At 37.9% G+C, this 27,975-nt stretch overlaps 1 protein-coding gene across 7 annotated transcripts in view; it reads left to right on the forward strand.

The window, feature by feature from the left end:
* Nucleotides 1–27,975, forward strand: part of FRYL (FRY like transcription coactivator) — a 292,372-nt gene that overhangs the window by 200,713 nt on the left and 63,684 nt on the right. For all 7 annotated transcript variants that reach the window (XR_010725621.1, XM_066232612.1, XM_066232613.1 and 4 more), the window contains 13 exons: nt 2,059–2,251; nt 3,098–3,222; nt 5,624–5,681; nt 8,326–8,417; nt 11,231–11,403; nt 13,762–13,922; nt 14,479–14,589; nt 15,400–15,554; nt 16,108–16,207; nt 17,466–17,634; nt 22,916–23,175; nt 24,179–24,319; nt 27,067–27,235. Coding sequence is in view for 6 of the 7 variants with exons in the window: in XM_066232612.1 (XP_066088709.1) it covers nt 2,059–2,251; nt 3,098–3,222; nt 5,624–5,681; nt 8,326–8,417; nt 11,231–11,403; nt 13,762–13,922; nt 14,479–14,589; nt 15,400–15,554; nt 16,108–16,207; nt 17,466–17,634; nt 22,916–23,175; nt 24,179–24,319; nt 27,067–27,235 (1,907 nt within the window). In the remaining variant the exon portion in view is untranslated. The remainder of the gene's footprint in view (nt 1–2,058; nt 2,252–3,097; nt 3,223–5,623; nt 5,682–8,325; nt 8,418–11,230; nt 11,404–13,761; nt 13,923–14,478; nt 14,590–15,399; nt 15,555–16,107; nt 16,208–17,465; nt 17,635–22,915; nt 23,176–24,178; nt 24,320–27,066; nt 27,236–27,975) is intronic.

A 27,975-nucleotide genomic window follows, 5' to 3' on the forward strand; every position in this document is an offset into this window, starting at 1 on the left:
CCCATTATACTTTTTATGTAATTTAGTCTCACCTATTGTAATTGTCAGCTCACTTAATTACACAATGCTTGGTACCTAATATGTGTTCAGTGAAACTCTGTTGAATGAATTAATAAGAAAAGGATCAGAAGATGAATATGGATGTGGATGATGGTAACTTTGTAGACAGAGAGTGAGAAGTAAAGAGACCAACCTTAGTGACCTTATTTTTCCTGATGGCATTATATGGAAGGCCATCTGTTTATAGGGATTAGTGACATATGGAATTGGGTTATAGTTTTGAGGATAATAGTAAAGATTTGGAGTAACTGATAAGGTGATGGAGTATTGACCATTGTCATTATAATTTGCAGTTATTTCTTCTTGCTTTTAAATATAGGAGAATATTTTTGAACCCAAGTTTGAATTTCTGATTTCGCCTTATCCACTATGTCATTGGTCAGATTGCGTGGGATGTGTCCTCTTGTTATATAACTTGCCTACATAACCCAGCACCTGGATAAACTTAACACCATAGGCTCACATTAATATCTACTTTTTTTTTCCTTTTTCATCAATAGTATTCATGTACTTTTAGGTTGTAACCAAAACAAACCTCTCAAAGTTCACTAAGTTTAGTCTACAGTTTCCATTCTATGAGTTTTTGTTCAAATGAACCTAGATTGTCTTTTGTCTTCTATAGCTCCTTCATGTCCTAATATAATAATTAATAAATAATAATACAAGTGTAAACTGTGTTTTACATACTCACAACTGTTAACCTGCTTTTGTCCCACGCTGTATATGTTTTTGGTATTTCTGTTTATATTTGCTAATTATGTATCTATGTAAAGTCTCAGATATTTTGTATTGGAGTTGTTGGTTTTTTTTTAATGAAGATTGACACTTTTCACCTTGCATAGCATTTATGATCTTATCTTATTTAAATCGCCCCTAATTACCATATTTTAAATTATTACTTTCTCCTACCACCACTTCCTATTTTTCTTCTTGAAACTTAACACCATTCAACACTGTTTTGTTTCTTTATTGTATATCTCCCTTAGCAAAAATGACGGTGATGGTTTTTTACAGGTTTTGAGGGAGGGAGCATAGTTTTTTGTTTTGTTTTTATTTTTGTTTTTTTTTGCTGCTGTCACAACTGTTCTCAACATTTTCTAACATACCAAGACACTGTTGGTGAATTAATGAAGTTGTACATGTGCATTACTTAACATATTATACATCTGTTTAAGGCAAGGACTATTGATTAGTATTTTTCCTGTTTTTGTTTTGCTCATAGTCCTTAATCCCAATAGAATTTGGTGTTGGAATTGTTCCCAAATGTTTTGTTGGTCTCGCCTTTAAAGACAAAAATTTGGGAGCAGCTTTAAAAATGTGGATATTCTTTTGACTTTGCAATTTCATTTTCAGGAATTTACCCTAGAAGATAATTAAATTTTTATTCTAATTATACATATATTCAAATGTATAATACTACATTTAATAGGGGGAAATTGCTTTTAGCTAAGATATCCAACAATGAAAGTGAGGCTCCTTAATCAGGATAATCTGTATAATGATATAGCATACAGCCATCACAAATGATGTCATGAAAGTCTATTAGTTACATGGAAGATGTTTAAAATATGTTAAGTATAAAAAGAAGCTATAAAACAAAATTATAATTTTTTTATAAGTTAAAAGATATACTCATGCATTTGTTTACATGTATATGAATTAAACGTGTAGAAAAGTACATAGTATGGCAGTAAAGGTGATTTTCATTTTTTCCCCTTACTTTGAGCATGTATAATAAGTTATAAAATGTGACCCAATAGAAGTATTAACTTTGGTTATAGGAATAATAGAATATGTTTAAATTATGCTATAATATATTTTAATTTTCAGTCATATATTGATATTTTGTTTATTGATATCTTATATTATTCCACAGATAGTAATGAAAACTTTATATTAATCATCTCCCTACAATTGATAAAAATGTAGCATTAGTTTGTAAACATTTTTTGAAAATATGTTGTATTATTTGTACTACCTGTTCTTCTTGTTCCTCAGTAGCCCCATCAATGCTAAGAAAGTCAGTACCACCAGCAGCAGTGACTCGTACATCGGCCTGTGGAGAAACTACCTGCTCCTGTGCTGCAGTGCGGCCACGTCCACATCTTCGCCTTCGGCAGGGTCTGTGCGCTGCTCTCCTCCTGAGACGCTGGCGTCCACGCCTGACAGCGGCTATAGCATTGATTCTAGAGTAAGTTTTTCACGTCTGCCATTGTGCTGAAATGGTGCCAGAATTTTTTCTTTAGGACAACAAGGCAGTTGTTTGAAAAGCATATTCATTACTTGCACTGTAATGAGAAAAAAAAGAGTTCAAGAAAATCCCATTACTGTTTTTACAGAATCCTAATTGGAATCAATTATATCTATCTATATATATAATATATATATATTATATAAATATGTAGTTTTTCTTCAGGGAAAAGGGTTATGCTCATTAAATTCATCAGAATGAATATTTTTAAAGTAGTTTTCATTCCTTTTTTCCCTTACTCTATTTCCTATAGTTCTTGCACTTCTCAGTATCAAAAAGGAATGATTTAAATAATTAAATATTTTTTCAGAACCCTACTGAATTATGTAGTGGTACCAATGATACTTGGTAAGAATTGTTATGTAGTCTTTGTGATGTGACAGATTATGACTTGACTGAAGGAAACAGAAAACAGCACCTGGGTGTCTCACTTGGACACTGATGGCTCTTTTGGAAGTAATTTTGTTCTATTTATTTTTGTGGTTCAAAGACATAGATAGACCAACTGATGGTAAGAGTCAACCTATTATATGATGGTGGTATCTGCGAGAAATTGAGAGACACCCGAAGCCCAGTTCTATTAATGTACTTGCAGTGAACCACGGGATAAGATATTTTATATTTAACCATTTTAGATTATGTACCCCATGAGTGAATTTTAAAGCACCATTCACTCTAAAATTTCATCTATCCATGCCCTTGACCAAATCGTGTTGAAATGTTAAATTATTTAGTTGGATGTACTATCATTAGTAGGTGCTATAAATATATATATCTTTTTTCCAGATTATTGGAATCCCATCCCCTTCGTCCTTGTTTAAGCACATAGTTCCAATGATGCGCTCTGAGAGTATGGACATCACAGAGTCCCTTGTTCTAGGGCTGGGCAGGACCAACCCAGGAGCTTTTAGGTAATTATCTTTACAGGTTTTCTCTAGGCGCTAAAGAAGTCAATATGGCTACTGGGAGAGAAGGTGTGGTAGAGCACTTAACAGGACAGTAAACTTATCAGTCCTTTTACTCGTTAACTAGCCATGTAACCTATAACAGGACATTTAATTTAGTTGAGCCTTTACTTGCCCTTTTGATTGAGGAAATAGAATTTGCCCTGGTTTTTTCACAGAATGATTATGAAAATCAGATTATATACTATGTATAAATATGTTCCAGAAATAAAATGCTGTGTAAACCTCAAATACTTCTACCCAATTTATTTACACAGTGAGGCTACTAACTTTTCCCCTCTTGCATAAAGAGTTAGACTATTTTTAAAAGAAATATTTACGTATATATTTTATATCATTCTTGATGTTTTTGATATGAATGAAGCAAATCCTTCATTTTTGTGTGAGGTTTGGCTCTGTTATTGCCTGCTGGGCCCTGAATTTATTATTATAAGATTTACCTCTAGTGATATAAAGTGTTTTTTGATGTTTTATCTCCAAGATGACATGCACAATAGAGAACAAATTGTAATACGTCTGTAGGTATGGGAATAGCATTCATTAAAAATGAACTTTTGGAAGATTAATTAATGACAATTAGATGCACTATTGTGCTAATAGCAAAAAATGAGGTTCAAAAATGATCTGAACTTCTTATGAAACAAAATCCCATAAATAGAAATAATTCTGAGGCAAATACTTTAATTGTCTGTGGAGTTATCTATAGATAATAAAATTGTGGATGGATTTTATTTTTTTCTGCTATTTATACTTGTCCAATCTTTTATAATAAACACATTTCCCATTTAAAATCAGAATATAAACCTGACCTGTGGTGGCGCAGTGGATAAAGCATCAACCTGGAAATGCTGAGGTCGCCGGTTCAAAACCCTGGGCTTGCCTGGTCAAGGCACATATGGGTGTTGATGCTTCCAGCTCCTCCCCCCCTTCTTTCTCTCAGTCCCCCCCCCTCTCCCTGTCTCTCCCTTTCCTCTCTAAAATGAATAAATAAAAAAATTAAAATTAAAATAAATTTAAAAATCAGAATATAAGCAAAGATAAAATTATCATGTTCATGAAGTTAATATCATTTGACCCATTAATTCCACTTGTAAGAATTAATCCTAAGGAAATATCATATATAATATTTATTTATATTATAAAAATAATTAGAAATAAAGACAAAGATTAATGTACAAAGATGTTTATGGAGGCAGTGTTTATAATAAAAATTATGTAAAAGTTAACAACTCAGTAATAAATGAAAATGTTTAGGAAAATTATGGTATTCCACCACATAGTAAAATACTCTGAATTAATTGTATATAAAAGCCATTATGATAGTTTTAAGTGAAGAAAAAAAAGGATATCTTATATATGATAGGGTTTCAACTATGTAAAATGTGGGTTGCAAAATGATTAAACAAAAATCATTTTATTTATTTACTTATTTATTTTGACAGAGACAGAGAATCAGAGAGAGGGACAGATATGGACACACAGACAGGATGGATCAATTCTTCATTGTAGCACCTTAATTGTTTATTAATTGCTTTCTCATATGTTCCTTGACTGGGGGGCTACAGCAAAGTGAGTGACTCATTGCTCAAGCCAATGACCTTAGGCTCAAGCCAGCAACTTTGGGCTTTAAGCCAATGACCTTTGGGCTCGAGCCAGCGACCATGGGGTCATGTCTGTGATCCCACGCTCAAGCGAATGAGCCTGCACTTCAGTTGACAACTTTGGGGTTACAAATCTGTGTCCTTCGTGTCCAAGTCCGACATTCTGTCCACTGTACCACTGCCTGGTCAGGCGAACAAAAATCTTTTTAAATTTATTTTATTTTATTTACTTATTTATTTTGTGACAGAGACAGAGAAAGTCAGAGAGAGGGACAGATAGGAAGGGAGAGAGATGAGAAGCATCAATTCCTCATTGCAGCACCTTAGTTGTTCGTTGATTGCCTTCTCATATGTGCCTTGACTGGAGGACTACAGAAGACTGAGTGAGCCAGCGACTTTGGGCTCAAGCTGGTGACCTCAGGGTCTCGAACGTGGGTCCTCTGCATCCCAGTCCGGCGCCCCATCCAGTGCGCCACTGCTGAGTCAGGCCGAACAAAAATCTTAATAGTAGTTATTTCTACAAATTAGAATATGTGACATATCATTTTATTCAGCTTTCCAAATGTCCTACATTTTGCAGATTTTGCTTTATAACCAAAAGAAAACAATAAAAATTTTGTTTTAAATAGTACTATTAGGGTTAATGCTTGTCTGTTTACTTAATATATTAATATTTACATATTTGCACATGTCAGATTATATTTGTTCAGCTATTAATTTAAAGAATGTTTATCATTTTTTTCTAGGGAACTAATAGAGGAATTGCATCCCATAATTAAAGAAGCACTCGAAAGAAGGCCAGAGGTAAACTGTGTGTAGTTTTCTATTAAATAATTATTTGGCAAACATTTGTTTTCTATATCTTACACATTATATTAAAAGTTAAAAAATTTATAAATTATAAAAATTTATAATAAAAAAAATTTATAAATTGAGAAGCAAATGAGTAAAAGATTGTCTGGTAAGTTTTCAACATTTAAAAAATATACAGAACCCTTTCTTTTATCACAGGAGATCTTATGCAGAAACTAATATAAAATGGATGTTAAATTGCTCTAACTGAAGTGAGGACAGTTGGGGTTTAGATCAGGGTGAGCAAACCTTTCTTATAAAGGAAATATTTTCAGTGTTGCAGTTTTGCTGCACAGACTACTAAACATGTGGGTGTGGCCATATTCCAATAAAACTTTGTTTACAGTAACAGCAACAGGCCAGATTTGGCCCCAGTGCCGTATTCAGCCAATCCCTGATTTAGATTTCCAAAGTTAAAGACCTATGTCAGGTTCAAGCAACTTTTGGAAACCACAGGTCTAGTGGACAGGTAGGTGAACCGTATTATAACAATATTACACACTGGAGTAAAGTCACAGAGAAGGGGTTGTATGAGCTAGAGAGGAGGAAGCCTTCGACTCTGCCTGTGGAGGAGGAGAAGGCATTACTGATGAAGTACTGATACTTGGAGTGAATTTTGAAGCATGTTCTCCAGTGGGTAAGCCAGGGAAAGACATGCTAAGCAGAGGAACAACATTTGCAAACTTTATAAAAGAATCTGGGCATTGCAGATTCTTTTGTGTGATTATACAAGGGGAAAGCGATTGATTATGCTGGAAAGCAAGATAGGCATTCGTGAAAGACACCTGGTTCCAGCTTTATCCAGTATAGACCAGTGGCCCCTGCATGACACTGGCATCTGAGAGCCTGCTAAAAGTTACAGGTTCCTGGGCCTATTGAGGGAGACTATCTTGAGTGGAGCCCAGAAACTTGTCTTCTAAGCATCTTAGTTGAGTCTGGTATAGAACACTAAGAATCACTGCCGTTAGCATTGGAGAGCCCCTGAGAGGTGTAAACAACAGAGGAAGAGGGTGACAATAGCTACCTTTAGAGACTTTAAAACAGCATCTATAGTTCTTCACTCCATTTAGTTCAGCCCTGTAGGGTAGTGATAGTATCCCCATTTTATAATTATTAAGATTTTTGTTTCAGAATGATAATGTTGATTTTACTATAGGATGATTTATTAGAAGGAAGTAAAATTGGAAACAAAATTAAGTAGCAGTATTTATATTTTATTTCAGGGAAAAAAGTTACCATAGCAAGTGGATGGATATGTACAGTGATGTGCCTTGAATGTAAGATATATTTTGAGAGCTTTAGATTCACAATCTCTGTTGAGAGAAAATAAAAAAAAACAGTCAACTGAAACATTGCAGAAATCTCCAAAGACTGTTAAGAAACGATCCTGATCAGTATGAAATGCTATAAACTTCATAGAGAGCTAAACATATTTTTTTACTTGTTTTGAATATTTATTCTGAAAGGCAAAAAGCTAGTTTGTAGGCACAGAAGTAGAAGATTAATAAATATTTTTAATTGCTATATCATGAAAATTACATCATAACTAAAATAATCTCTAGAAGAAAGTGATATAAATCCTACTACTTTACATATCTATTCTTGTTAGAAGCAGAGTCAAGATTTTGCATCTATGATTCTAGGCATTAATACTTCAACCCCAGTTAAACAGAACATTTATTCATACCATAATGATCAAAGAAAAATTTTTGTTATTCTTTCTACAATATTTATTTTTTTTATATATATCTTTTTTTATTTTTTATTTTATTTTTTTTATTTTTTACAGAGACAGAGAGTGAGTCAGAGAGAGGGATAGACAGGGACAGACAGACAGGAACGGAGAGAGATGAGAAGCATCAATCATCAGTTTTTCATTGCGCGTTGCAACACCTTAGTTGTTCATTGATTGTTCTCTCACATGTGCCTTGACCACGGGCCTTCAGCAGACCAAGTAACCCCTTGCTGGAGCCAGCGACCTTGGGTTCAAGCTGGTGGGCTTTTCCTCAAACCAGATGAGCCCACACTCATGCTGGCGACCACGGGGTCTCAAACCCGGGTCCTCTGCATCCCAGTCCGACGCTCCATCCACTGCGCCACCACCTGGTCAGGCTACAATATTTATTTTTGTGTGTCAAAGTTCATTTTTAAGTGGAAGACTTGGCATGAGCAAAATCTATGGGGTCTCTTCTGTTCCTTCTTTGAGATTTGCCTTGCCTTTTGCCCTATTTTTGGGAGTATCTTAGGGATATTTTGTCAAAGTGAATAGTTTTACTAGATGCTTCCTTCTAAAGTTGTCAGATTAACAAATCACCCAAAAGTAATGGTAGAGTTATATTTTCTTTCCATACAAGAGGTATCACCACGGAAAATGTCATGTGATTTTATTTGGCTTATTAATTTCAGACCATCCACACATATCTCTTTGATACAGTAGCTTCCAGAGTGCTTGAAATCTGTATTGCACAGCCAGAATAATTTCAGTAAGCCCCAAAGCTCGAAGACATTCACAGTCTTCTATCCAAGTTACACCAACAAGTTTTTGATCAACTTCCCTGAAGGAATTTTAATTAATATCTTCCTATCTTTGGAATAGAATATGAAACGGCGCAGGCGTCGAGACGTTTTACGAGTACAGCTGGTACGAATATTTGAACTGCTGGCAGATGCTGGTGTCATTAGTCACAGGTCGGTACTGGATTTTGATCTTTAAAACTTTGAAATGATTAAGGAACATATTTTTTTCTCATGAAATATATAAAAACAGAAATGCACCTTTGCAACCAAAAGACCTGTCTGCAACACTTGTAAACATTATTTACCAAAGTTCAAGCTGCATCCAAGAACTTAACTACTGGCTTAAAAATGTATTTGAAATGCTACCACAAGTATTAATTTGCTTCAGGCAAAAGTTAATATATTTCTTTGATCTTGGTATTTACTGAGGTCTAGTGATTTAGGCAAGGGGCCTCTTTTTGTTACTGATGTAACTATTTCTACCTCGTTTTTAAGATCTGTTTCTCCTAGATTTGTAACAATCACATATCTAAAGGTGCAAGAAAATAAAGTTTGCAAATTTATTCCATTCAACTGTTAATCTATCCTATTGGGGAAATAAGTGAAATCCACAAACATATTTTAGAACCTTTCACATGTGAAAACGTAAAACCTGTGGTTATTGCTAGAGTACAGGCATCTTGACACTCAGACCAGCCCCGTGAGGAGAAGTTTGTCAGCTTTGTGTGAGAAATAACTATTTCCTTAGAAGGGAATGGTGTTGCCCTATCATCAAAGGAAAAAGGAATGGATCTGACATTTACCAAAAAGGTAACTGAAAAGAGATTTGAAGGAAAAAAAATGTTAATGATAAAAACGTGCAGTATTTAGCATTTGTCCTGATTATTTCTTAGGATGCTTTTGACAAATGCTTTTTAAAATAGAACTTTAATCAAAGAGAATGTAAACATTGGTTTACCATTCTTTTTTAGCAAATGAAAAGCAAATGGAAAGGAAGAAAAAGAAACATTCTTTTTTTCTGCCCCCTACAAAAATAAAACAGTTCATGTTAGAAGAATTAAATTTGAAAATTGTTGGGCTAGATGCAAAAAATTAACCTAATACACATTTGAATCTTCTTTTCTTCTTCAGTTGCTTTTAATGTGATGTCAATGAAGGAAGAATCTTTGATATTGTTTTGGGAACTACAAGATGTTGTTTTACTTAAAATGTAACTGCAAAAGCAGTGCTCAGTATTGAGCACTAATGGTTTGAACACAGTTTTGTGTTTTGTTTTGTTTTGAAGAGAAATGAATATAAAGCTGTTGCTATTACTGACTTCTTATTTCCTTGGTTAAGTAAAAATGATGAATTGTGAATGCCAAAAAGGCAGGGATATTTGTTTTGTTGACCCAATTGATCCTGTGTACATTATAGCTACTGAATGAATATTTCTTAAATGAATCAGTGTTTTTATTCTGGGCCAGGTTGCAATTTACTAAATTAGTTTTTTATTCACTTATAATTCATGACCTAGAGTTTAAAAATACTCATTGAAGTAATAAATGAAAATTTATTTTCATCATAAATTCATTCACTATACAGGAAGGGAAAAGTAGGTTTACGCTTTATGTGAAACAGAGTTTTACCCTTGTCTTTTTTTTTTTTTTTTTTTTTTTTTTTTTGGTATTTTTCTGAAGCTGGAAACGGGGAGAGACAGTCAGACAGACTCCCGCATGCGCCCAACCGGGATCCACCCGGCACGCCCACCAGGGGGCGATGCTCTGCCCCTCCGGGGCATCGCTCTGCCGCGACCAGAGCCACTTTAGCTCCTGGGGCAGAGGCCAAGGAGCCATCCCCAGCGCCCGGGCCATCTTTGCTCCAATGGAGCCTTGGCTGCGAGAGGGGAAGAGAGAGAGACAGAGAGGAAGGAGGGGAGGGGGTGGAGAAGCAAATGGGCGCTTCTGTGTGCCCTGGCCAGGAATCGAACCCGGGTCCCCCGCACGCCAGGCTGACGCTCTACCGCCGAGCCAACCAGCCAGGGCCTTTGTCTTATTATTTTTTATTAATGTATTATTTTCCATACAAACATCTGTAAACCTACTTTTGTCCCAACCTGTACTGTGTTATTTATAAGAAGCTATTCACAACTAGTTAAAAAAATTAATTTTACTTTTAAAACATTTTAGAGGTACTTTCCAAGTATAACAGAGAAAAACTGACCAAAATAAATGTAAATGTAATAGCTAATCATTTATGTCGCACTTGCAGTTTACTGGGCCTTTTATATGTAGTAATTCAGTTATACTGTTAGTAACTTGCTCTGAGGTAGATGCTAGTCACATGCTTAAGAATAATACCAGTCACATGGAGCAAGACTTCTAACTCAAACCAGACGCCCCATTCCACTCAGTGACTGCAGGTACAGAGCCCATGCCTCAAAGGGACTCTTACTGCGAGACTCTCGAGGCAGCTTCTAGGTTTAGACAGAAGATTTCGGAGCCTTGAATTGTATCCCAAATAACACCTGTCCCCGAATCATGCTGAGAATAAGTGTGTACTTACTGGATATTTGACTAATTGTGCTAAAGGCATGTGAATATGCACAGCAGCTGTAAGAATGTATAGATCTAGTTTTTCCTCTTTCACCTTTGTAAATTGATCCTCTCTATCCCATATGTCACCTGATTTCCTTATTTTGAAAGCTATATATTTGATAGAGAGGGAATAACAGCTTGCAGAATAGATGACTAAAATTAGATATGGAATTGAATTAGGAAGACATTTTATTTTTCCATAACGCTTGAGTTGTAGGGCCAACTGCAAAGAACCATTAACTTTTAATTTAAGTAAGCCAAGTGTATAGTCATTTAATTTTTATATATTGAGTCACATGCTGCCATGGCCATGCAAAGTTCTGACTGATTACTAGGAATTAGTTTTGATTTAAATTTATAGTTTAAAACCACATTTGCTTTATCATTTATTTTCTTCAATATTTTCAGTGCAAGTGGCGGCCTTGATAATGAAACACATTTCCTCAACAACACTTTATTGGAATATGTAGATTTAACTAGACAACTCCTGGAAGCAGAAAATGAAAAGGACTCTGACACACTGAAGGACATACGATGCCATTTTAGTGCCTTAGTGGCGAATATCATTCAGAATGTTCCAGGTATGATTTTTAGTGGCTTTTTTTTTGGTTAATTTATTTATTGATTTTAGAGAGAAGGGAGGTAAAGAGAGAGAGAAAGAAACATTGATTGTTCTATTTATTCATGCCTTCATTGGTTGATTCTTGTATGTGCACTTATTGGAGATTGAACCCGTGACCTTGGCATATTGCAACAATGCTCTAACCCACTGAACTACCTGGCCTGAGCTTTGATTTTTAGTTTCTTAAACCATTATTGAATATTAAGGGACCATCATATTTTTCCCCCTGAGGTTCTGTAATCCAAGTTGATAAAACAAGTGTTGAACATACTGGGAATATGTATCAGCATTACATGGATGGCAGGAGTGTTTCACCTTTGAATTAGTGTCAGTGATTAGAAATCAAAAGCAATCCAGCATAGATTTTCAACGAATCAAGACAGTAACACAAAAATGTGAAGAAATCCGTAAAAGAAGCTCTTTGGATAAACTTGTTCTAGACAAAATGAGCAGAGACCGTAATCCCTAAATGATAATTGAGGGGAGAATTGATGAGATCCTCTTGAATAATGGAGAGGGTGTAGGCCATAGATGTCAAGTACGAGGACACAGTGTGTGCCTGTTACTGAGCACACACTCTAGGCCGGCTACTGGGTTAGGCATGCAATTACATCTCAAAAAGTCAAATTCTTTGTAAGTAAAAGACCTAAAATGTGACTGCAGCCTTTGGCATACAGTGTAAATATATAAAAATGTTTCTTTTTGTTTCTGGGGAAAAAAATTAAAGTTGTCACCTTAGAAAGTATGTGCAAACAGCTGACTTTTAAAGTAAGAGCACAGTTGTATTTTATAGAAAAGTCCTGTAAGCCTCTCTTTAGGTACATTATTTTCAAGTGCAGGAACCCTATTTTGAACTTCTGGGGAAAATGATGCTAGTTAGAGTAAAAGAGCAGGGAGTTTTTTCTTCTAAATTCTCTGATCTGAAGCTCACTTGTGTAAAGATATAATTTAGTCTATAACTAAACAGTTGTCTACAACTTCCACACTTTTTTTAAAATCCTGTCGAAGTTCTTCACAAGGATTGATGCAGGGAACGTGTAGAATAGGATTTTTTTTTTATTTTTATTTTTTTTTTTTCATTTTTCTGAAGCTTGGAAACAGGGAGAGACAGTCAGACAGACTCCCGCATGCGCCCGACCGGGATCCACCCGGCACGCCCACCAGGGGCGATGCTCTGCCCACCAGGGGGCGATGCTCTGCCCATCCTGGGCGTCGCCATGTTGCGACCAGAGCCACTCTAGCGCCTGAGGCAGAGGCCACAGAGCCATCCCCAGCGCCCGGGCCATCTTTGCTCCAATGGAGCCCTGGCTGCGGGAGGGGAAGAGAGAGACAGAGAGGAAAGCGCGGCGGAGGGGTGGAGAAGCAAATGGGTGCTTCTCCTGTGTGCCCTGGCCGGGAATCGAACCCGGGTCCTCCGCACGCTAGGCCGACGCTCTACCGCTGAGCCAACCGGCCAGGGCTAGAATAGGATTTTAAAGTGGAAAGACTCCTTGGAGATCTTCAAAACCAGTGTTTTCCAGTTTCTCTCTTCCGGTGCCATCAGCAAGAGGCAATGGGATGGGTCTGGACTCTAGGCCTCAAACCTGGTCTCAAATGGACCAGCTCCCTTTTTGATTGTTTTGTGTATTAAGATGCCACATAAGAGGCCTGACCTATGGTGCGCAGTGGGTAGAGCGTCGACCTGGAACACTGAGGTCGCCAGTTTGAAACCCTGGGTTTGCCTGGTCAAGGCACATATGGGAGTTGGTGCTTCCTGCTCCTCCCTCCCCTTCTTTCTCTCTGTTTCTCTCGGTGTGCCTCTCCTCTCTAAAATGAATAAATTAATAAAAGTAATTTAAAAACAAAGATGCCTCATAAGAATCCTTTTATAAAGACAGCTGCACTGCTGAAAACATACAATTTAAAAATTTAAAAACATACAGTTTAAAAATAACGTATCTAGTATTTAGTCCAAAGCCTTCTCTTACCAACTGACCAGGATCCAGAGGTATGCTCATGTTAGTGTCCTGGCCTTGTAGCCAGCAAGCCCAGGGGAAACGGGGCGAACTTCCCACTCTGCGCCAGCCCCAGAAAGCATTGTGATGTGATGAAATTCTGCTTCCCTGATGCTTTCTCTCACACAGTGTGCTGCATGGTGACCTAGAGACAGCCTTTGTTACTGTGATTGCATATAAATGGTTTCTGTCACTGTGGAGGTTTTCGTTAAGTTAAAAGGAAAACGTTTTTACAGTATTACATATTCAATAACAAACACATTGAAATGCATGTTAAAGTAAAAAGACATGGAAATGCATTTTTCTCTATCTTTTTTTTACAGTGCACCAGAGAAGAAGTATTTTTCCTCAGCAGAGCCTTCGTCACAGTCTGTTTATGCTGTTCAGTCACTGGGCAGGTCCTTTTAGCATCATGTTTACTCCCTTGGACAGATACAGTGATAGGAATATGCAAATTAACAGACATCAGTACTGTGCGCTGAAGGTACTTACTTAGAAATCTGGTTGCTTTTTTCTTATGTTAAGAAATGTAGTTAATTTTTGTGTGTCTCTCGATGCTTAGTGCTGTAAAAAGGCTAGGGATTTCTTCCAAGTACCTGAGAATATTAAAATATATAGATTGGCTGGCCGTTTTGAAACATTTTATACCATAAATTTATTTAAATATGTAAACTACAATGCAAAAACAGTTTCAGCATCTACCCAAAATTTGAATGCCATTGTCTTAAGGAACTAAGAAGGGTTGCCTCAAGGAAATACCTTTTTTTTTTATCTACTTCAGTGCTTTCTCTTTTATTTCTTCCAGTACTGTTCAAACTCTATGCCTAATTTAATACCAATAATACTGGGTACCTGTAACAAATTACTTAGTCTTAGCAGAAATTACTATTGTGCTTTTCTTTATAAAGAAAAAAACTAATGATAGTGTGGCTACATAAGCATGAGTAAAAATATCCTGCCTCTTCTTATGAAACAACCAACATTTAGCCTCTTCCATGTTTTAAGCGTAATTCTGATATTACTGCTATTATTGTTTGAAGGCCATGTCTGCTGTGCTGTGTTGTGGCCCTGTTGCAGATAACGTAGGCCTTTCATCAGATGGCTATTTGTACAAGTGGTTGGATAACATTTTGGACTCTCTGGACAAAAAGGTAATAATTGTTCATTCCCTTAAAATTTCACAGTTGTCATTGCATTATTTGGAATTATTGTATGGCTCACTGAAAACAAGCCCTTTTGTGTAAAAAAAAAAAAAGATAGGTTAGAATTATATGCAGAAAACATATTAAGTAAAATTAAATTGGATGTCATATCTAAGAAATTTCTAATTCTTATTTATTACATACTCATTTGTTCATTTTAATTTCCCTTTTAGTGTAACAGGTTTTATACAGTAGTGTGTATATATCTTACAGTAGGGTCCTAAGTCTATAAATAAAATATTAATGTGGAATATATTGACATGTTATTTGCTATGTTTAATTTCTTGTTTTTGACCAGTCTGCAATTAATCATTCTTTCTTGCCCTCTGGACTCTGTGCTTCGTACTCTCATAGTACACATGCACAAATGTCACAATTTACAATAGAACATACATGTTTTTCCCTTAGAATAATTTTTCTATCGAGTTATTAAAACAAGAAAAAACTTGATAAAAATACCTGGAGAGGTTAGTAGCTCACTTTTCGGAAAGCACCTGGTCACTGTTCATATTCATCCACTGCCTTTGGGGCTCGCGAGGGGAGACTCGCCCTGCTGGGAGTCTCGTGGAAAATCTGGGGACCAAGTTTAATTTATCCAGGTCTTGTTTGTTTGTTTGTTTTTACTAGTTGAATAAAATAAGGACTTGAATGAAAGGAGACTGAGAGTTGTGATTAAATGAATAAATATATGTACATTTTAGTAAAATGTAGAAAAGCCGACAATTGAATAACATACAGTGCTCTATCCTGGGCAATTAGGTTCATCAGTTGGGCTGTGAAGCAGTCACATTACTGCTGGAGCTGAACCCGGATCAGAGCAACCTGATGTACTGGGCAGTGGATCGCTGCTACACGGGTTCAAGGAGGGTGGCTGCGGGCTGCTTCAAAGCCATAGCCAATGTATTCCAGAACAGGTACTCCAGAGGCTCTTCTTCCCGTTTTAGTCAGTTTTTTTTTTTTTATGTGAATAATATAATTTATTTAAAAAGGTACTGATTTAGACAATCTAGAGAATTAAAACAGAATTTGTTTGGACATTTTTGTCTTTGTGTGTATAACCTCTGTCCTATGTAAAGGAAAATGTCTAAGGACTACAAAAAAGACCATCAAATTCTTATAATAAATACCCCAATATGGTAAAATAAAAAGAAAAATGGCAAAGTAGTCAAAATACGTGGAATGTACCATCTGACATCCACAAATAGTGAGTGGTATTAGTCAGTTTTTCTTAAGAAAATAGTTCTATTTGAATTCAGGAATACCAAGAAGCACGTCGTTTTGTAACCTCTAAGAAAATTTTACCAAAATAAGGATGATAACCATCATGTGTTTGTTGTACCTTTAGCCTTAAAAAAAAAACACCCAGTTACCTCATGGGGTTATTAATTGCTACATGCTTGCAGACTTGGCCTTTGTGTGTAAAAGTCTCTGAACGTCATTTACCTGACACGTAAAATTTGTCCCTAGGGATTATCAGTGTGACACGGTGATGCTCCTGAATCTGATACTGTTCAAAGCAGCTGATTCTTCTCGAAGTATCTATGAAGTTGCTATGCAACTTTTACAGGTTTGTAATCAAATGTTAATTAGAATGGTTTTACTCAGGACTTTCTGAAGCATGAGGCATGGTATCAATTCCTGATGATCACTTGAAATAGAAAACAAAGATTATATATATATTACCCCCCCACACACACACACCTGTGTGTCCATGTGTGCACACGTGCGTGCATGCCAGTACTTACAAAAATTGAGTGGTTAGGGCCTATGTTTGTGTGTAACTATTTCTGTTCAGATAAGAATGTGAGTTGAATTATTTTTTGAAAACCGACTGAAAAGTAATTAGCTCCTTTATGATAACCATATATAATTTTCCTTTATTAAGATGAGAAATACAACCTAGGAAATTAACTTGCCAAGCATAGCTATATCATTATTATACAGTGCTTAACTAATGGATAATAGATTGAGGTTTTTTACTCTTAATCAAGGGTTCAGAATGGGATTCAAGTAGATACAGATTTTGCCAATGCGTTTTAAGTGATACTGAGGCTAGTAGGAACCATCTTAGGAATTATACCCTAATATCTTTATAAATTAAGAAGAAAGTTAAAGGGGGCTGGGTGAAAAAGGTGAAGGGATTAAGAAGTACTAATTAGTAGTTACAAAATAGTCATTAGGATGTAAAGTACAGCGTAGGGAATATAATCAATAATATTGTAGTAATTATATTACCATCTGTGTGGTGCCAGGAGGCTCCTTGAAATATCAGGGGGACCATTTTATATAGTACATGATTAATTAACCGCTATGCTATACACCAGAAATTAAGAAAAAATAATGTTGAATATAAACTGTAATTGAAAAATAAAAATTTAAAAATATTCAATAATGTAACTCTTTACACAGTGTTAAGTCAGAAAAATTTTTTGTTTATATTCCATACTTAATGTGGGATTAACCAAGATATGTTTGAAGATTTTTTTTTACTTACACATGTTTTATAGTACAGTAGTCATATTTTTAAACTGTTAATTGGTAAATCTTTTTCAAATAATTGTATATTAAGATGTTGAAGTTATTTTCAGACTGCTACTAACCCAAACTGCCATTAAACACAAGGAATGTAGTAATGCCTTGTAAATAGTTACAGATCTTTTGCAAACATTTCTTGGAATTTGAAATTAATGTGAAATATTCTGCAATATATGTGTATAACTATAATTTTTAACTGGAATATTTTTCAGAAGATTTTAATTTTTTAATAATATCTGATGTTTAGAGGAGCCATAAAACCTTAAATTGATGGAATTACATTTCTGTAGATCCTGGAACCAAAGATGTTTCGCTATGCTCACAAATTGGAGGTTCAGAGGACAGACGGGGTGCTCAGCCAGCTGTCTCCCCTGCCACATCTGTACTCTGTTTCCTACTATCAGTTGTCTGAGGAATTAGCAAGAGCATATCCTGAGCTGACTCTCGCCATTTTCTCAGGTATGATCATTAAACTGGTTAGTAGGGTTTTTTTTTGGGGGGGGGGGCAATCATTTCTTTAAAAAAACCCAAAAAACTACTGGCCTGCCTGACCAGGTGGTGGTATAGTAAATAGAGCATCGGACTGGGATGTGGAGGACCCAGGTTTGAGACCCCAAGGTCACTGCACTGGCTTGAGTGCAGGCTCATCTAACTTGAGAACGGGCTTATCCAGATTGAGCACGGGGTCACTAGCTTGAGTGTGGGATCATAGACATGACCCCATGGTTGCTAGCTTGAGCCCAAGGGTCTCTGGCTTGAAGCCCAAGGTCATTGGTTAGAGCCCAAGATCACTGGCTTGAGCAAGGGGTCACTTGCTCTGTTGTAGCCCCCCTACCCTCAGTCAAGGCACACATGAGAAAGCAATCAGTGAACATCTAAGGAGCTGCAACAAAGAATTGATGCTTCTCATCTTTCTCTTTCTGTCTGTTTATCCCTATTTTTTCCTCTCTCTGACTCTCTCGCTGTCTATAAACACAAAACAAAAACTACTGGCCTGACTAGTGGTGGCGCAGTGGGTAGAGCATCAACCTGAGACACTGAGGTTCCAGGTTTGAAACCCCGAGGTCGCTGGCTTGAGTGTGGGCTCATCCAGCTTGAGCACAGGGTTGTCAGTTTGAGCATGGGCTAATCAACATGATCCCAAGGTCACTGGCTTGAGCAAGGAGTCATTGGCTCTGCTTGAGATTCTCCCCTTCCCCGTCAAGGCACATATGAGAAACAATCAATGAACGGCTAAAGTGTTGCAACTATGAGTTGATGCTTCTCATCTCTCTATCAAAAATAAATAATAAGCCTGACCTGTGGTGGCACAGTGGATAAAGCGTCGACCTGGAAATGCTGAGGTCACCGGTTCAAAAAACCCTGGGCTTGCCTGACCAAGGCATATATGGGAGTTGATGCTTCCAGCTCCTCCTCACTTCTCTCTCTCTGTCTCTCTCTCCTCTCTCTCTCTCCTCTCTAAAAAAATGAATAAATAAAATAAAATTTAAAAAAATTAAAAAAAAATAAATAAATAATAAAAGTTAAAAAAGTTAACAACTTATGGACATTTTAAATATATGAAAGTTGAGGTTGAATCAATATAAAACATAGTTACATAAGAGAATTTTTGTCTTTATTTTTAGGTGGCATAATTTTTAATTTATTGTGTTAATATGGATTCAAATGTCTCACTGAATATAACACCCTCACCACCACCCCCATGTCCCTATTTATACACCTTTTGCCCCCCCCCTCCCACTCACTCCCTCCCTCCTTCCCTCTGGGATTTGCTGTCCTATTATCTGTATCTCTGTGTTATGTATATGTAATTTCACTGATTCCTTCACCTTCTCTGATCCTATCCCCTCATCCACCTTCCCTCTGACAGCTGTCCCCTCTGCTCCTTGTGACCCAGCCTCTGCCTCTATTCCATTCCTCAGTTCACTTTGTTCATTAGATTTCACATAAGTGAGGTTATATGGTATTTGTCTTTCTCTGCCTGGCTTATTTCACTTAGTATAATAATCTCCAGGTCCATCCATGCCATCGCAAAAGGAAGATTTCCTTCTTTTTCGTGGCCACATAGTATTCCATTGTGTATATGTACCACAGCTTTTTATTCCAGTTGTCTGAGAATCTTTGTCTTTAATAAGAACTTCTAATACTGATCTATCGTGATACTTAGCTGTCTTGCTAATGAAGTCTTTACAGGAATTCTCACTTTGCCCTCCCTTCTCCATTCCACCCCAGCAAAAAACAAACAAGGAAAAAACCTAAAATGTGAGAGTGGTCTTCACTTGTAATTTTAAAATATTTCATTAGTAGACATAGAACTTCCTGAATCTTCTAGTATGTGTTTTATCTTGGGTACTAGCCTGTCTTTAAAATAATGCAGAACTGTGCTCACTTCGGCAGCACATATCCTAAAATAATGCAGGAATAAGGTACAGGTTTCTTTCTGTAAGTAAAGCCTCTAATCACAGAAAAAGGCCTTGTACTGCCTTAAGCAAGACTATTGCTAGGATCCCACATTGCTTTCTGTTCCAGTTTCTTTCACTAGGAGCCAACCAATATTACTGCCAGGGTTTCTGAATCATCAGAGCTATGTGTCAGGCAAGATGTCATATCTGTCTGGATCTCCCAGGACTTAGATTTAGGGGAAATTTGGGAGTCCATCTAGTTTAACCATATGCCTATAAAACACATTTTTCTTTTTTTTTTTTTTACAGAGACACAGAGTCAGAGAGAGGGATAGATAGGGACAGACAGACAGGAACGGAGAGAGATGAGAAGCATCAATCATTAGTTTTTTGTTGTGAAACCTTAGTTGTTCATTGATTGCTTTCTCATATGTGCCTTGACCGTGGGCCTTCAGCAGACCGAGTTACCCCTTGCTCGAGCCAGTGACCTTGGGTCCAAGTTGGTGAGCTTTGCTCAAACCAGATGAGCCCGCGCTCAAGCTGGTGACCTCGGGGTTTCGAACCTCGTTCTCTGCATCCCAGTCCGATGCTCTATCTACTGCGCCACCACCTGGTCTGGCAGACCACACTATTGTAAATGCCTCCATAGCTCTTACCCTTTAACTGAAAAAAGTTTTACTTTTAACACAAAAGACACTGAGCAAGTTTTTCTGCTTCCCACCTGCAGCAAGTTCTTGCTGTCTTCTGAGTACTGGACATGCACCAAACCAGCCTCGAGGGGTGACAGAGCTCTGCTCTGGATCTTCTCTTTCATTTGGGCTCAGGACATAGTGGCCTTAGCTTTCTTTGGGTTTCTTTCCACAGTGCCTATTTCGGCAGTGGAAATGGTTTGTTTCCCATATTTAATTGACCTGGATAGGGAAAAAAATAAATTTTTCTGACATCCAGTTCTTAAAGCAGCTTACCTGTTTGTTTTGCAACGGTAGATGGCAGTGGTCATGTATGCCTCTTCATTCTTCCCCACCCCACCGTCCTGAAAGCCCTTTCAGGAAGAATGTGGATGGCCATGAGTGCAACGCAGTGGCCACCATGGACACCAGTTTTGCTGCTGCTGGGCTTCTAGAGGCTCCTGCACAGAATGCGGAGAACCAGCTGCATCTCTGAGGTCATGGAATAGATTGGGACGGTAGCTGGTCCTGCAATAGTCCCAGCTCCCACACACACACCGTCTAACACCCAGTCAGCATCTCCTCATTCAACTACTTCCAGAGCCCCAGGTCTAATATTGCACTCTGGAGGCAATAACAATGATGTACTAACAGAAGGGATTCTTACAAAAAATAGAATTGACCAAGCACTCCCTTGGCAGTGTATTGAACTTGCACAATAGCCCCACAAGGCAACTACTTTTATTAACCTCTTTTTACAGAATAATACATTAAGAATCAGTGATTGACAGGTTGGCAGTAGGTCAGGCAGCTTGTATGGGGTAGAGCTGGTAATTCAAGCCCAGGAATTTGTGATTGCAGAGCCAACTTCCAAATCGTATTCTCTCAGCTTCCATATTCACTTCTTGTAATGAATAAATAAGTAACATGCAAATATAGGCAAAAGCGGGTGGGGGTAGGAGAAAGATTTTTATTTAGAGTGATATACAGAAATTAAACAGTATAGCCTGACCAGGCGGTGGTGCAGTGGATAGAGCGTGGGACTGGGATGTGGAAGGACCCAGGTTCAAGACCCCGAGGTCGCCAGCTTGAGCGCAGGCGCATCTGTCTTGAGCAAAAAGTTCACCAGCTTGGACCCAAGGTCACTGGCTCGAGAAAGGGGTTACATGGTCTGCTGAAGGCCCGCGGTCAAGGCACATAATGAGAAAGCAATCAATGAACAACTAAGGTGTCACAACGAAAAACTGATGATTGATGCTTCTCATCTCTTTCTCTTCCTGTCTGTCTGTCCCTGTCTATTTCTCTCTCTGACTCTCTCTTTGTCCCTGTAAAAACAAACAAACAAAAAAACAGTATATAAAAACTCATGGGGTTTGGAATCAGCCTTGTGTTTTTGGCTTCTCAGCTACTTGATCTTTGTCTGGCCTCGGGCAAGTTCCTCTGCCTGTCCACCTCACAGGTCTGTCATGAGCGTTAAGTGAGACGAATGTAAAAGTAAGTGCATCATAAGAACCTACCCTACATAGAACCAAAACTTGTGAGATTCTTTGTGAGTCAATTTATATGTTCTGCGTATAAAAACTGTCTTTTATCTTACAATTACATCATTTATTGTATTAGAAAGCACATTGTAAAATTTATCACAATCACTTTAACTGAACGTTTCAATAGTTTAAGTATATTTACATTGTTATGAAATAGATCTCCAGAAAGTGTGCATCTTGCAGAACTGAAACTCTGTACCCACTAAAGAAGAGCCCTTTTCCCCTCCCCCTGGGCCCTGGTTACCATCATTCCACTTTCCATATAAGTGGAGTCATACCATATTTGTGTTTTTATGACTAGCTTATTTCATTTAACATAATGTCCTCAATGTTTATCCATGTGGTAGCAAGTGACAGATTCCCTTCCTTTGTACGGCTGTATAGTGTTCTGTTAACTGTATACACCCATTCTGTGTATTCATTCACCTGTTGATGGACATTGGGTTGTTTCCACTTCTTGAGTATTATGAATAGTGAAGCTATGTACATGGATGGGCAAATGTCTTTTAGAGACCCTGCCTTCAACTTCTTTGGATATGTACCCAGAAGTGGGGTTGTTAGACCATGTGGCAGTTCTATTTTTACTTCTTTGAAGAGCCCTGATAAGTGTCTTCCATAGTGATTGCACCATTTTATACAATCCCACCAACAGTATGCAAACATGTATGTATCTTAACTACGAAAGGTATTTTATATAAAAAGTAAGACTGTGATATATGTTAGCTGTTAATTTTCTTTATGATGTAATCAGGTTAAATTTATTAAAAGGAGAAACAATACTCACAATTTTTTTTTTTAGTTATTTACTGTTTGATTGAGAAAGAGAGAGATGAAGGGGAGGGAGGGAGAGAAAGAGACATCAGTTTATTGTTTCACTTATTTATGCATTTATTGGTTGATTCTTGTATGTGCCCTGACCTGGGACCGGACCTGCTCCCTTGGGATATCCAGATGGTCCTCTGACGGACTGAGCTACCCGGACAGGGCCAGTACATGGAATTTTTAAGTGGCAATGAATAAAATCTGACTTCCTATTCTTTAAGATTGATAGGTTGATATTAATTAAAATTAAAAGCAAGCAAAATCCTTTCAGTTTTTCACTGTTTTGGTCCGTTTTTAATCGCAGAGATAAGCCAGAGAATCCAGACGGCGCACCCCGCCGGGAGGCAGGTCATGCTGCACTACCTGTTGCCGTGGATGAACAACATCGAGTTGGTCGACTTGAAACCTTTGCCCACAGCACGGCGGCACGATGAAGAGGAAGACGAGTCCTTGAAAGACCGAGAACTGATGGTGACTAGCAGGCGCTGGTTACGGGGAGAAGGCTGGGGATCCCCACAGGCCACTGCCATGGTTCTGAACAATCTGATGTACATGACAGCAAAGGTAAAATGGATCTGTGTTGGCAGCTGCTGCAGAGAGTTACTGAGTTAGGATGAGTAAACAAGTTTAGAAATGGATGAAGAGATTAGATCATCCTGTGATAACCAAACAAATACGTATTATGAATTCCTTTCTCTAAGAAAAATACACAACTTCTCATTGGATAACAAGTGTCTTCTTGGGGACAGCTAAAACATATTTAACTACAGTCATGCACTGCTTAATGACAAGGATACATTCTGAGAAATCTATCACTAGGCAATTTTGCTGTTGTATGAACGTCATAGAGTACACTTACACAAAACTAGATGGCGTAGCCTACTGCACACCTGGGCTGTGTGGTGTCGGCAATGCTCCTGGGCTAACGCCTGAGCTTGTACAGCGTTTCCCGTACAAAACAACGTGAGATTAAATTAAGCACGAGAGGATGACGCCATCAAGAGCCACGGTAAGCACGAGCTGTGTGAGGCTGCCGCCGGCATAACACAGCACACTGTGTCCAGCAGACATTTTTTTTAATAAGTAGAAAGAGTACACTCTAAAATGGTGATAAAAAGTATAGTAAGTACATAAGCCGGTAACGTAGTTGTTTATTATAATTGTCAAGTATGATGTGCTGTACACATACAAGTATGTGCTCTACTTCTACACGACTGGCAGCGCAGTAGGTGTGTTTACACCAGCATCACCACAAACATGAGAGTAGTGCATTGCACTGTGACACTGTGATGATGACGTCACTAGGTGTTAGGAGTTTTGGGCTCCAGTATAGTCTTCTGGGATCACCATCATATGTATGGTCTGTTGTTGACCAATACCTTATTATGCAGTGCGTGACTATGATGATGATTATGTTGAGATTTATTGAAATAATTATTCCTCTAAAGTGTAGAAAAGATTATAGCTGTCTGTAAAAATGCTATTTTCTAATATTTTCTTGATGTGACAAGTTTGGTACATAATGGACAGTCTTTGTTGAAATGTGCTGTGTTTCCTGTGCACCTAGTATGGCGACGAGCTGGCCTGGTTGGAGATGGAGAATGTGTGGACCACGCTTGCAGATGGCTGGCCGAAAAACCTGAAAATAATTTTGCACTTTCTGATCAGCATTTGTGGAGTGAATAGTGAACCAAGCCTCTTGCCTTACGTATGTATTCAAGTTCATCTAACTTTTTAAAAATATGTTCACATGCATTTATTCATTGATTCACGAATTTAACAAATATTAGTTGCCAGCATTCTTATTACAGGCCAGGTACTCTTCTAGGTTCTGGACATTATAATCTGATGAATGATACAGGTTTTAATTATTTATTTATTTAACAAATCATTAATTTAATGAAGTACAGTTATGATAAGGACTACAGAGAAAAATTACAGAGGCCTGAGCGTGAATAATCTTGGAAGCACAGGTATCTGGGAGGTTTAGAGGTGATATCAGGAGAAAATGATGTTGAAGCAGAGAGCACAGAAGTAGTTCTTGCTAGGCAGGTGCTGGCTTTAGGACATTAGAGCAAGGTGGTAAGTCAGAGCTCAGTGCCTATAGTATTGGGCCTAAAACTTTTGGAAGCAAGGGAAAGCTTGGTAAGAGACAAACATGAAGAATAAAAGTCTTTGCCTTTGAGGGAGGGAAGCAATCCTTATATCTGCTCAAGTTAAAAGAATATGAAACTATCAAACCAGATTACACACATGCACACAAACACACGTATGTGTGTGTATGTAGATACAGCTGGCAGTCACATGGCAGCAGCTCCTAAAAGTGTGTCCCACAGAAGACTGTCTCTGAAGAGCATTGCCCTAGAAGTTCTCACAGAGCTAACTTTGAATGAACCAGTTAATAGCTTTGCTTTACCCAGCATTTCCTGAGTTAATTACTGAAAGCCCTGTTCTAAAGGTAGGTCATTAAGAAGCAGAGGACAAGGTAGGCGTGTGGTGCGAAACAGCATGATCCCACCTTACCTCTTGACCCCATCTCCAAATACTGTCCCTCGGGCTCCCTGTCCTTAAGCCATGCTGACCTTTGCTGTCTGCTCTCACACCAGGCCTTCCTACCTTGGGGCTTTTGCACTTACTTTTCTCTGTTTCCCTAAATAACCATATTGCTCACTCCCTTACCTACCTCTTTTCCCAATTGCCCGTTCTCACCGAGACCTTTGCTGGTTCATTCTGTCTAAAACTCTGAATGCCCTGTCCTCACACAAGAGTCTTCTGTCTTTCCTTCCCTGCTTCGTTGATTTCCTGGAACTTACCATCGAACGTACACAGGGTGGGGCAAAAGTAGGTTTACAGGGGTTGGGGAGGTAGGAGAGGGTAAAGGCAGGATGAGTGGTGATGGAAGAAGACTTGACTTGGAATGATGAACTCCCAGTACAGTATACAGATGTATTATAGAATTGCACACTTGAAACCTGCATAATTTTATTAACCAATGTCATCCCAATAAATTTTTTAAAGAGCCATTTTTAATGACAGTATTTTATTAATTATCATTTTTTATAATCACTTATAGGCCAGGCATGGTACAAGTACTTAATCTATATCATTTCATTTGATTCTCAGAATAAATCTGTGAGGTTGCTAAGATTGCCGCAGGTTTACAGATGAATAAAACACGGCAGAGAGAAGAGCCATTTTCTCAGGGTCAGCCATTGTGCTTCATCACCTAACATAGCTGCAGTTCCGACCCAACACAGACCTGTTTGAGAAGGGATGAAGATTCCATGGAGAAGGCAGTGGAGTTGGGGTGAGGGTGGGATTGAAGACTAGACAGGATTGGAGTCGGCAGTATCCACTCAGAGTTCTCCATGGTCAGAGGGAAGGCAGAGAGAGACAGCGGGCACCTGGCCCTGTCTGGCGACCGAACAAGAGAACAGGGAAGTAGCAAGTAGAGCGGGTTGAATCGATAAGGAGCTGTGGGTAGGAAGTCAGTTGTCAGTGGGTAACCATTATGAGACTTCTGGTGTGATAGATTAAAGCTTGTCCTAGGTAGGATTTCTCCCACAGTCATAGAAAGCAGAGCTCCTCACATGTCTGTGCGCATATGAATCATCTGGGGGGTCTTGCTCTGGTTCCGATTTTGGAGGTTGTGACAGGGCCAGACATTCTGTATTTTAAGCAAGTTCCCAGATGATGGCTGTGCTGCTAGGACCACATTTTGAATAATAAGGAGATAAGTATGGAGAAACATAATTATGCACACTCCTGAAATTTTTTTCACTTACTAACTCATACTGTGCACTAAGCATTTTTATAGTGCTTTATACATCTTAACTTATTTAACTCTAACAGCTATGTGAAGTCGAAGCTATTGTCCCCATTTTGCAAGAGGAAAATTGAGAGTAACTTTCTAGTTCATATAGCTAGTAAGTGTTAGATTTGCATTCCAGTCCAGGCTGTGTAATTTGAGTTCAGTTTAGTTCTAGATCCTTTCTTAAGCACTGCTCTATTGCTGGGTTGAATATAGAGAATGGGAAGGCAGAATAGAAGATAAATCCTGGGTTTGAAGGCTGCCTGACTAAAAATAAGAGGAAAACGTGGGGTGATAGTAATTGAAATTTTTTCCATGAAAAAATAGACTGATTTATAGGAAAGCAATTATCTTTTGCTTTTCTTTAAAAGAAAACAAAAAATGTAAAGAAAGTAGATAATGTGGAAACCATTAAACTATATATTCAGGTCATTCTAATAAATTACAATGTTGACGGGTAGAGGGAGGATAGTATTTACAAATCTGATTAACCACTGTCTTACTGCTGATCACTGTTGTATTCAAATTTAAATTGTGCTTATTCGTCTGCCACTTAAAATGGAACTTACTCTGGTAATATTTGTCTCAAGACAAATGTATGAAATAAAATTTTTGCTTTTTCTTTCCTGGATGATTTGTGACAGGTGAAGAAAGTGATTGTATATTTAGGTAGAGACAAAACAATGCAGTTGCTGGAAGAGCTGGTGAGTGAGCTGCAGCTGACCGACCCTGTCAGCTCGGGCGTCACTCACATGGACAACCCTCCCTACTACCGCGTCACTTCCAGCTATAAAATCCCCTCTGTCACCTCAGGTGAGATGTTATTGTAAACTCATTACTTTGTCTCAAAAGAGAAATTTTATCTAATTGTTCATTTTAGCAAATGTTGCTTTAAACATCATCAAAATAAAAGCAAACGGGGCCTGACCTGTGGTGGCGCAGTGGATAAAGCGTCGACCTGGAAATGCTGAGGTCACCGGTTCAAAACCCTGGGCTTGCCTGGTCAAGGCACATATGGGAGTTGATGCTTCCAGCTCCTCCCCCCTTCTCTCTCTCTCTCTCCTCTCTTTAATGAGTAAATAAAATCTTTAAAAAAAAAAAAAAAAAATCAGAAACAAAAAAAAAAAGCCTGACCTGTGGTGGCGCAGTGGATAAAGCGTCGACCTGGAAATGCTGAGGTTGCCGGTTCGAAACCCTGGGCTTGCCTGGTCAAGACACATATGGGAGTTGATGCTTCCAGCTCCTCCCCCCTTCTCTCTCTGTCTCTCCTCTCTCTGTCTCTCCCTCTCCTCTATAAAATGAATAAATAAATAAATTTTAAAAAAAAATAAAAAAAATAAAAGCAAACGGGAATTAACTTGACGTATACAGTAGTTAACTTGACAAGGTTTTGTAAATCCTTGTAACTAAAGAAACTTGAAAACATAAGGGTTCTTAATATTACAGAGGGAAACATATTTACATACTTATTCAGAACCAGAATATAGATATATATATTCTTAATGTTCATTTTAATGAATATAATTAATGTTAAATATAGAAAACACATTGAA

Source organism: Saccopteryx bilineata, chromosome 5 (assembly GCF_036850765.1).
Source record: "Saccopteryx bilineata isolate mSacBil1 chromosome 5, mSacBil1_pri_phased_curated, whole genome shotgun sequence".
NCBI classification, from domain to species: Eukaryota; Metazoa; Chordata; class Mammalia; order Chiroptera; family Emballonuridae; genus Saccopteryx; species Saccopteryx bilineata.